General features: G+C 45.5%; 1 protein-coding gene across 4 annotated transcripts in view; it reads left to right on the top strand.

Annotated features, from left to right (window-relative positions):
- The window catches only part of ankrd50 (ankyrin repeat domain 50), a 28,526-nt gene extending 19,845 nt beyond the window's left edge, over positions 1–8,681 (top strand). For 3 of the 4 annotated variants that reach the window (XM_047031451.1, XM_047031218.1, XM_047031370.1), the window contains exons 4-5: positions 4,482–8,020; positions 8,415–8,681. In XM_047031451.1, the coding sequence (XP_046887407.1) occupies positions 4,482–8,017 (3,536 nt within the window). In that variant the 3' untranslated portion in view covers positions 8,018–8,020; positions 8,415–8,681. Of the gene's footprint in view, positions 1–4,481; positions 8,028–8,414 lie in introns of all 4 variants that reach the window. The other variant, XM_047031298.1, reaches the window with a different exon arrangement.
- The last annotated feature ends 2,891 nt before the right edge of the window (positions 8,682–11,572 follow it).

Below are 11,572 nucleotides of genomic sequence, written 5' to 3' on the forward strand. Positions count from 1 at the left end.
GCCCAACTAATCTGATGTATGTCTGATAGGAGTCAGATGGCTGAGCGGTTAGGGAATTGGGCTATTACTCAGAAGGTTGCCGGTTCGTGCAAAGTTACGTTGTGTCCTTGGGTTTGCACTTCATCCTACTTGCCTTGGGGGGAAATGTCCCTGTACTTACTGTAAGTCGCTCTGGATAAGAGCGTCTGCTAAATGACTAAATGTAATGTCCACCCAGGTTAGCTTCTTGATGCGTTCACACCTCTCTCAAACTTTGTTTCATCGTCTTGGAAAACATCTCTGTGATCTGGGTCTTGGCATAAGTAATCCTTGAGAGTTGTGATGTTATTGATGAGAATGGGTATTGCTCATTGGTAGAGCATCAGATCTATACGTCGCAGGTTCAAATACAACTGTACATAGCTTTGAATAGAACCGTCTGCTAAATGAACACATTATTATTCATATTTTTTAGAAGCATGTAAGGCTTTATTTCCTGTTGGAGGTAACAGGAGGTCAGACTACAGGACTTGATGTTCTTACTCGTCATAGTTTCATCTGTTCACCTGCAGTCTTTTCAGTTGATAAAAACATGTTACAACAATAAGGTGTTGCCTTAGCAGACGCTAATTCCGTAAGAGCTCTTTGTCATGCAGGTAAATGCTCTGCCACAGAGCTCCACCTAACCCCCTAAACCTATCACTTGCCACAAAACAGGTCTAACTGGAAATCCTCCCCTTGTCAGCGAGGTTCACTGCAAGACATGTTCGGGCGCGGCTGTTTCATCTGTTGTCGCCAAGATGACAGCCTGCCAATTAATCGTTAAAATGTTTATGTAACCTCTTTCCAGACCCGTCTGATGCCTATTCTAAAATGTTTAGTAGTTCCGTCCGGTTTGTCTCATTGTGTGCAGTTCGATTAATGCTTTGATAATACTGAAATATAAGTATTGTTCTTACACTAGCAACACAATAAAACACAAATATAATGTACATTCTCTTGTGCAAAGAAGTTAATATCAGCAAATCATTTCAGCAGTATTTTCCAATGAAATTCCAAGGTACTTTCGAATCTGTTTTTCTGTGTGTGTTTACAGAGTCAAGGCTCGTGTACATAGCTTGTGTTTAGCTGGCTGGCTTTATATTCTGGAACCCACTACCCTGCAGCTGCTGAGCAGACACTAGTGCAGGGGAGGTTAACTGGCGGCTTAGAGAAAAGAGGCCAGGGGAGGAGGAGGCCAGGGGAGAAAAGGTGAAGCCACAGAGTAGAGTAGAGGAAAGGTGAGGTCAGGACAAGAGTGGCTGGGAGGGGAGGGGGAGGGGGGAGGGGGAGGGGGGGGGGGGCAAGACAGGTGAGGCCAGGACAAGACTAGGCTGGATGGGGACGAGAGGCCAGGGGAGAAGTGGCCTGGCTTAGAGAGTAGCTTGGGTTTCTGTTGATGTTAAGGATCTCATGACTTCAGATAGTTTTTTCGTTGGAATAATGTGGAATAATGTGTTGAATTAGACATAGTGCTGGTCAGTAGCCTGGCTGATGGACCTGTTGACCCTGCTTCTTTATTCAGTCACACACTCAGGCTCACGCACTCACACTACAAGACACACTCAGGCACACACACTACCACACACACACTCAGGCTCATGCAAACCCTCTCGCACGCACTCGTTTGTCATCTGAAAAATTAATCTGGAAGGTAAACAGTTGGCTCTTTGTGTGTGCAGGGCTGTCTGTGTGGTTCAGTAACGAGGAGCAGCTGCTCCTCTCGCCCTGATGAATGTGCCAGTTGTTGGTTGTTTAGTAGTCGTTCACCCCCCCACCATCCACACCAACCCTCCCCCAACCCACAGCTACCACCTATTGTTTTCCAGTATGAACAGTCTCCATGGCCCAGGCTGACAGCCAGTGAGACCTGGGGAAATTCCTGTTTTGGAAAAGGAACGCCAAAAAAAGTGAAAATGGCTTCTGAAACGTGTCACTTCCTGTTTCACCGCCGTAGGGGCAGTGCAGAGCTTATTCGTCCTCGTGCCCTAGAGTTCCCATGTCCCATGACAGGAACAATAAGGGTGTGCAGTGGCAGCTCAGCAGAGATCCAGGCCATCTGAAGGGATGTCTGGGATGACTCAAGTGGAAATTGTAGGTCAGCTTCCTCCATTTACAGTAATTGAATAAAAAAATTTTTTTTCGAGGAGCTTTTTTGGCATGTTAAAACTGGAGGCTCTCACTTGTTCGTTTCTTTCTTTTCTCTGGGCCTCTGGGTTTTCAAAGCACTTTGTTTTTTTTCCAAGCTTGTGCATTCCTCTGTTCATGTTCTTGTGTTCCCCAAACATGGTCATTATTGAGATATTCAAATGCTTAGTTTACACTTAACAGATGTTTTAAAATGTTTACATTCTCACAAAGACCTATATAAATTTAGAGGGAACCAAGATACTTCTTCCTACCGCTACGCCTTGCCTTCGGCTTCTTCACGTATATAATGGGTAGATGATCCGATGTGTACAAATTGAACCTTAGACAACCATTAATGCAACATTTCATGGCACATGTACCGACAGGTTTCAAAATGGGCTCATGGGTCATAGTCTCGTAGTTTCTCACTACACTGTCTTTCTTAATGGCGTCTTCCTTTTTTCTGTCAGGGTTTCCTGCCCCAGCTGGATCTATCCTAACATGCAGAGTGGAGGATTAGGGGAGGGGGTGGGGGGGTGGGGTGGGGTAAGAGGAGGAGGGGGTGGGGGGGTGAGAGGAGGGGGGGGTCAGAGACCCTGGGTGAGCCAGTGGAAAATCATCTCGGTTGCTAAAAAACTGTTGCCAACTCTGTGAGGTTGAGGTCGTTGGGTTCTCTTTTACATAGTTTGTCATTTAGGGTTGATGACGTTTTGATGGTGACAGTATGGGTGATACCCATGTGTTTTTTGTACCATTATCAGATGGGCTTCTGTGTTCTGGACTAGTTTGGCACGATTAGCTGTGTGCTTAAACTGCAGTGATCAGTATGGTCACATTTCATGAGGTGACAAGCATGCATTCAGCTTGCTCTATGAGGTAACAATGTCCTCTATTCCAAGGGTTCCTCATTCTTCCCCTCATTACTCTAAAGGTGTGGCTCTATTGCCTAGGTTTGGGATACAGTTTCATAGTCTTTTTCCCCAAACAATAACCATTACTGAATGGGATGTTGCCCTGGGCGTTGTGATGTGAGGTGTGTGTGTCAGATGGGAGTCAGATGGCTGAACAGTGAGGGAGTCGGGCTAGTAATCAGAAGGTTGCCGGATCGATTCCCCGCCTTCCCAAATGACGTTGTGTCCTTGGGCAAGGCACTTCACCCTACTTGCCTCGGGGGGAATGTCCCTGTACTTACTGTAAGTCGCTCTGGATAAGAGCGTCTGCTAAATGACTAAATGTAAATGTAATGTAAATGTGTGTGTCTGTGTATGAGATAAATAGTGCTAAGAGAATCTTTGCAGTTGCATAATTCAAGACAGATTAATTTACATTAAAGAGGGATGTGCTGGAATTTATTCTCTGCAAGGATGATTTATTTATTTTATGCCATTCTTCTCCATTCAAGAACATCAGATAAATACTTCAGAGGATTTGTTTTGTTTGTTGGGTGTGTGTTAAGTTGTCACAGAAACTATTTTTAATTTGTAAAATACAAATTGTCACCCAACCAGGGTAGCAGGAAATTACCCCATCTTTTTTGGCAGTCCGTTTTTCAAACTACCAGGAAATTACGTAGGACTGAGGAATTAAACTGACTCTTTTCCCAAAACAGGAGGCTAGTTAGACAAGAAAATAATATCAGTAACCTTGTGGAATGTCTTGTCAACTTCCTCTCTGCCACTATAAGACTGAAAACAAAACTATTAGTAAATGTCCTTCCTGCCTCGTAATCTGTAGCTAAATCCATTTTTAAGAGTTGATGTGGATGGAATTGTGAAGGTGTTTCGAGTCAGGAAAGATAAAGTGGCTTTGACACCAACTGTCTTTTACAACACCAATTACACAAGTTGTTTTTTTCATAGTCCTTTAAAAGATCAGCCATGCAGATACTGAACTCCTATTGATGCGGTGCACTGCCAGAGACTGAAAGGGTCGTGCTCTCAATTCCTTTGAAAGGTTTTACTTTAGCCACATGGCTTTACCACTAATTAGCCCGCGTCTACAGAAATTAAAGGTTGGCATAATAGAATTCTTCAAAGGTAAAAGAACACATTTAAAAATGAAATGACAACGTTTTGAAGGTCAGACCCAATTTTCTGAATTATAGAGTACAGTGAAGAAATGTTGAAGTCACCTTCATATGGTCACAATATAATATTTTTTAACCAGCGTAATAATACCCTTGTGGTTAATACATTGACACATTGCCAAGTTAATAATCAAGGACAGGATTTCTTTGACATTCTTAAGGAAAATATCTGACACTACGAATGATTGTGTTTGATCTTGTTCACAGAGTACTGGGTTGTTAATACTTACATTTTCTTTGTCTTCAGGATTCCGTAAAATCAGCCTGGATGACCTGCGCAAGGCGTACATTGTCAAGGACGTGCAGCAGTACATCCTGCAGCGACTGGACCAGGAGGAGGCCCTGCGACAGCACCTCACCAAGGAGACCGCGGAGATGCTCAACCAGCTCCACATCAAGAGCAGTGGCTGCTTCCTCTACCTGGAGCGCGTGCTGGACGGAGTAGTGGAGAACTTCATCATGCTGCGCGAGATCCGGGACATCCCCGGCACCCTCAACGGCCTCTACCTGTGGCTCTGTCAACGACTCTTCGTCCGGAAACAGTTCGCCAAAGTCCAGCCCATCCTCAATGTTATCCTTGCCACCTGCAGGCCTCTCACCATCAAGGAGCTTTATCACGCTGTCTGGACCAAAAACACGACTCTTACCATAGAGGATTTTCAGAAGAAGATTGATATCCTCTCTAAGCTGTTGGTGGATGGCCTTGGAGGAACCAAGATCCTATTTCACTACAGTTTTGCTGAGTGGCTCCTGGACGTGAAGCACTGTACCCAGAAGTATTTGTGCAATGCAGCAGAGGGTCACAGGATGATGGCCATGCGCTATACCTGCCGGGCCAAGCAGCTCAAACCGCTGGAGGTTCAGGAGTTTGCGCTGCATCTCATCAATTCCAACCTGCAGATCGAGCCTTTCAACCTCGCTCTGTGGATGGTGTGGAACGGCACGCCCGCCAAGGACTCCCTGACCACATCCATCCCCAAAGAGCAAGAGGTGCTCCAGCTGCTGGTGAAAGCAGGAGCTCACGTGAACAATGAGGACGACCACGCCTCCTGCATCATCCAGCAGGCGCTGGAGAGGGAGGACTCCATTCGGACTTTGCTTGATAATGGAGCCTCGGTCAACCAGTGCGATTCCAGCGGGAGGACATTGCTGGCGAACGCCGCGTACAGCGGAAACCTGGATGTGGTGAACTTGCTCATTTCCAGGAGGGCAAACATGGAGTTGGTGGACAACCATGGGCAAACTGCACTTACTCTTGCAGCAAGGCAAGGTCACACTAAAGTGGTGAACTGCCTCATTGGCTGTGAGGCCAACATCAACCACACCGATCATGACGGGTGGACTGCCCTCAGATCGGCGGCCTGGGGAGGTCACTCAGAGGTGGTGTCCGCTCTCCTCTACGCTGGCGCCAAAGTCGACTGTGCCGACGCCGATAGCAGGACCGCCTTGAGAGCCGCCGCATGGGGAGGTCACGAAGACATCGTCCTGAACCTCCTACAACATGGGGCGGAGGTCAACAAAGCGGACAACGAAGGAAGGACTGCCCTCATCGCCGCGGCGTACATGGGGCATAGGGAGATTGTCGAGCACCTTCTGGATCACGGCGCGGAAATCAATCATGAAGACGTGGACGGCAGGACGGCTCTTTCCGTTGCCGCTCTCTGTGTGCCGGCCAGTAAAGGCCACGCCTCTGTGGTCAGTCTTCTCATCGACAGGGGCGCAGAGGTTGACCATTGTGATAAAGACTGCATGACTCCCTTACTTGTAGCTGCTTACGAAGGGCATGTTGACGTGGTGGATCTGCTGCTTGAAGGCGGTGCGGATGTCGATCACACGGACAATAATGGGCGAACGCCTCTTCTTGCCGCGGCTTCGATGGGTCATGCCTCTGTTGTCAACACCTTGCTTTTCTGGGGGGCGGCTGTTGACACCATCGACAGCGAAGGAAGGACTGTTCTGAGCATCGCATCCGCTCAAGGGAATGTGGAGGTGGTGCGTACTCTGCTGGACAGAGGGCTGGATGAAAATCACAGGGACGACGCAGGCTGGACCCCGCTACACATGGCTTCCTTTGAGGGCCACCGCCAGGTGTGTGACGCCCTCATCGAGCAAGGAGCACGGTGCATAGAAGTGGACAATGACGGTCGAATCCCTCTGATACTGTCTGCACAGGAGGGCCATTACGACTGCGTCCACATTCTTCTGGAAAACAAGTCCTGCATTGACCAACGAGGCTACGACGGGAGGAATTCCCTCAGGGTGGCTGCACTAGAAGGTCACAGGGACATTGTTGAACTGTTGCTGAGTCATGGTGCTGACATCGACCACAAGGACGCAGATGGACGTCCGACCTTGTACATATTGTCACTTGAGAACCAACTTGCCATGGCAGAGTACTTTCTTGAAAACGGAGCCAACGTGGAAGTCAACGACACCGAGGGAAGGACTGCCCTCCACGTATCCTGCTGGCAGGGGCATGTTGAAATGGTCCGGATGCTGATTAACTATCACGCCGACGTAAACTCCTGCGACAACGAAAAGAGATCCGCCCTGCAGTCCGCCGCATGGCAAGGTCACGTGAAAGTGGTGCAGTTTCTGATCGATAACGGTACTCGCGTGGACCACACCTGCAATCAGGGGGCGACGGCGCTCGGCATCGCGGCCCAGGAGGGGCACATCGATGTCGTGCAGATACTTTTAGAGCACGGGGCCGACCCCAATCACGCCGACCAGTTTGGACGCACCGCCATGCGAGTGGCCGCGAAAGGGGGCCATTCGCCGATCATCAAACTTCTCGAGAAGTATGGAGCTTCGAGTGTCAATGGCTGTAGTCCCTCTCCGGTGCACACCATGGAACAGAAAACCCCTCTGTCTGTAACTGGGAAGATGCAGTCCCTTACGATTAGATCTAACAGCTCTGGTAGCACCGGGGCTGGGGAACTACAGTCGTCAGGACGAGGTTTACCCAACGGACCTGTTCACGCTTTCAGCTCCCCATCGGAATCTCCCGACTCTACTGTCGACAGGCAGAAGTCCTCTCTTTCAAACAACTCTCTCAAGAGTTCCAAAAACTCTTCCTTGAGGACCACTTCATCCACTGCCACTGCGCAGACTGTGCCGATAGACAGCTTTCACGGGCTGACTTTCACGGAGCAAATACAGCAACACTCTCTGCCTCGCAGCCGAAGTAGACAGTCCATCGTCTCCCCTTCCTCCACCACCAAGTCCATCGGTCATCAGCCAGGTTCTCCATTGAATGAATTTGACTGGGCTCAGGTCAAGCCCGGTCTGAAGTCAACCAAAGGTAGTAAAACAGGAAACGGCACTTCGAATGGAAAAGGGGGATCTGGAGATAAGAAAAAGCTCAAGAACAGTGGCTCGAGTCAGGTTTTGGAGTACGAAATGACCCAGTTTGACAAAAGGGTAGCTCTGAACAAGTCCGTGGCAAATATTTCCGTGAAGGATCCTCATTGCAATATCTTGGTTGGTGGGTCTACACAGCAGGACGGGGGCCAGACTCCAGAACAGTTCTTCTTCCAACAGCAGAGCTGTGCAGAGAAGAAGAGGAACGGCATAATGACCAACCCTAACTACCACCTTCATGGCAATCAGGTTTTCCTAGGGCGCGTCTCTGTCCCCAGGACTGTACAGGGCAGAGGTCATCAGGACGTTCTGGAGAACTACCCCATTGGGGAAACTGAACTAAGCCTTAAACAAGCCCTGAAACTGCAGATTGAAGGATCAGATCCTGGGTTTAACTACAAGAAGGAGACGCCATTATAGCCGGTAAGAGGTGTGTTTCTCGTCGTTCTAATTAAAACGTGCTGGTGATTTAATGTTGAGTATGTTTATTATACACTGGCGTTATTGTACTGTTTGTGTAAGTTGTTGAAATATCCAACTTCTATTAGTTCAGACTTTCATTCATTTCAACATCAAGGTAAATGTGAAAACCATACCGACCATATAGTGTACAAAATAAATGTTAAAGGTGTTCCTTGCTTTGAAATAAAGTGACAATTTCTTAAGCTAAGCTTGATATTTTACTCCAAACCATCAGCAGTGGAACAGTTTTTCCTTTTCATGTTTAATGTAATTGAAATCATTAAATTATCTGGCCAAGTGCTTACATTTTCCAACCGAAAAGCTAATCTAGATCGTCATCCTCATACCGTTGCAGATGTCTCGAATGCCATTCGTCATGCAGGCATTGGAAGGAATGTGCCAAAGCAACCATATTCATCTGCATAAGAACCGATTCGTGTTTTTTCCACTCCGGTGGGACGACTCAGACAACCTAGAGAAGAATGTTGACTGCTGCACAAGGCTTATATGAACTGATACTTCGATGTGCCTACATCTGTTACAGCCTCAGTCTAATCATGCACACTATCATTTTAATTTAATGTATTGATATTTAATATGCAGTGTATGCACTTTTTAAAAAGAGAGAAAAATGAGGGACATGCATATGTTCTGTCAGCCTGTCACTCACCCATGTGTTCCTTTTCAAACCAATCATTCAAAGGAAATATACATAGTTTCGTTTTTTTTCTACATGTTTTTTGGTTTCCGGCTGCAATTGTACAAACACTGACAGCAATGTTCCGCAGAGTACATTGTCACCTTTAACCAGAGAACATCCAGACAACTCATGGGATAATGTTCAACTCATCAATACTCTGCCTATCTAGAGACCCAAAATAATCTGTGTTAACCTTGTTCTATGTGCTTAACATATGTTGTGTGTAATATGTTACTAGCTATCGCAATTTACTCAACAAGTATAATCAAGCATATTTATTTTGGAGAAAAGCCACTCTCGTTTATATTGTATACTCGGTGCTGTGTTCAAAAGTTGCCTGCAGTTATTTTGGTGATCTCAATACTTTGTTTGCAATGTGCTTTGTAGTATTAGAGAAATCAGAGCGAAAGTAAAGAGTTCATTGGAAATATTCAACCCATGTGATTTCATTTTGTCCCTGTGGGACTTCTCATTTGTTTTTTTTAGCAGTTTTATTTTTCGTGTGCGCATTTAAATAGATATTTAAGTAAACAAGTTGTGTACTGTCAACAGTGATGCTCAATGCAAAATTCTCAAGCAAAAGCAATGTTGAAATGCATTCATCCCCAGAATCCAATATAATGTAAAACCTGCAATGCAAGACAGAAAAGCTTGCTTCTCTTTTAATTGTTGTGTGGCTGGTTGTTTTTCTTGTCTGCAAATTTTGGATATGAACACAAAGCAAAGTGTTTTGGTCCTCCCTTCACAACCGACACAACAGACTTGTAAACTTCGGTGATATTTGGGTTTTAAAGCATTGTTTGAAATGTATACGTGTCAAGCCAAAGTTAAACCAGAAGTTGTCTCTCCTAGCGACTGCAGCGCCATTCCTCAAGATAAAACTCCAGAGGGATGTCTTTTGAGATGGTGCTGCTGGATCTAAGACATCTGTTTCTCATGGAAGATCTTGGGGCTGTGTTAGCATTTAAATGTCATAATTGTGCTTTTAATAATGTAAGAAGTTAGCTGTTTTTGTGCCAACTCGGAAGAGAGGAAAGAGGGGAGGGGAGTGGCCTGCTATCGCATGCACAAACACAACATGCATTAACCCAAGTCACATCTCTTAGCTCCTCAGTTTAGCTTGAAGGTATGCCATGAAGGTTTAATGGAAGGACTGGAGTATCAGTTCTCAACACAGTATTCCGAATTATTTAGCCGTCTTGTCAAGCAGTCATTGTATTATTGCCTGTGTTTGTCTGTCACATTGTTTTGAATTGACCTTCGATATTTTTATTGTAAATAGCTTAACATGTACATTGACCTTTTCATTTAAAAAATATTTCCTGTACTATATTAAGCTGAATTTTCTGATGTATATTGAAGTGCTTAATAAAACATATTTGCTTTAATGCTGGGAACTAACATTCTCTGACTCTAAAATCGCTGCTGACTCATTTTCTGTTTATGTAAACTAATAATAGAATATGTTCATCAGCAGTGCATCAAAATGTACATGAACTAGCCTGACAAAGTGCAGATGAATGCTAGTCACCAAAACTATCATGTAGTGTGATGTGAGTTGTCCTTTCATCGTGGTCACGTCAGGGCAAATCTTGTGTATGTATGATATCTAGGATTGATAGGAACAGTAATTATCTACTGTATACAGAAACTAGTTTGTAAACCGCGCAGATGTCAAGTCCAATAAAGAACCTATTCAGTAGCTGTTAGAGAAGATTGAGAGGGAATCTTAAGATCAACATACAGAAAAGGGGTTTACTTCTAACTCACAACGTAAAGATACAATAGCTAAGACTTTTTCAGTAAAAAATGTATGTTTCGTCCCCATTAAATATGTGAACTAATGAGGCCGTGAGAGTTGTTTGGCAACATGGATGGCTCAGTGCCAGTCAATTGTCAGTTTATAATTTAGGTGTGGCCCGCTACTTTCCAGCCAATTAAGTTCCAGCAATCCTGTTTCAGCCAATCATCTTTGGCAAGGCGGGACTTTCTTCTTGGCTTACCGCTGTCAATCAAACTCCAGCTGGAGGAAAGCACAGAAGGTCATACAAAAACTGCTATTTCTCCGTTTTTATTTCATAATGTTGCCAATTGCAAGTTTAATCACAGCTGCATTCAGTCTTTCCTCTCTATGCATTCAATGATGAAGGGCGAGGCCAGGACACTGCATTGAAGCGTTTGAATTAAACTGATCTGAGGACGTTGCTAAGCAGCTTCACTACTCTCTCCAGTCGTCCCTGTTTAACCAAAAGGCTGCTAGAGAGCTGTCAGATGCAAGTCCCCATAATGCACAGGAGTATAACTGAATTTAAACGTTTTAGTACGGGTTGTTACAGATACCATTTCAGCCATAAAACGTGTTGAGGTGTTCTGAGAGTTTTTCAAATGGGTGTTAACAATCGAAACATCTGGTGATGATGTCATCGTCCGAAGAGGCGTCCAAGTCCGTACTTGGACGATCGTCTCCGTCTTGGATGCTGTTAGCAACCACATCTGTTTCTCCTCCTCCACCCTTGTTGTGGAAACTAACAACCACCTACACGATATCCCAGGACTGCACAAAATGGATTTCCATGCTTGAAATGAGTTGTCCACTAGTTGGAAATGTCTGGCCTGTGTTTGGTGCATGTTTGAGGACGAATGGTGGACCTTGAGTGATGGTTCAGCTTCAGAACGAGACTTCAGACATCCCAACCTGCAGAGACTGATTTCAGGGAGGTGGCTTCTACCTTGTGCATATCATGCGTCTACGAAATCAGGACGCAGGATATGCACCTTTCTCTACCAGAAATGACCATTCGACAGTCTCTCAC

Source organism: Hypomesus transpacificus, chromosome 1, assembly GCF_021917145.1.
Source record: "Hypomesus transpacificus isolate Combined female chromosome 1, fHypTra1, whole genome shotgun sequence".
Taxonomy (NCBI): Eukaryota; Metazoa; Chordata; class Actinopteri; order Osmeriformes; family Osmeridae; genus Hypomesus; species Hypomesus transpacificus.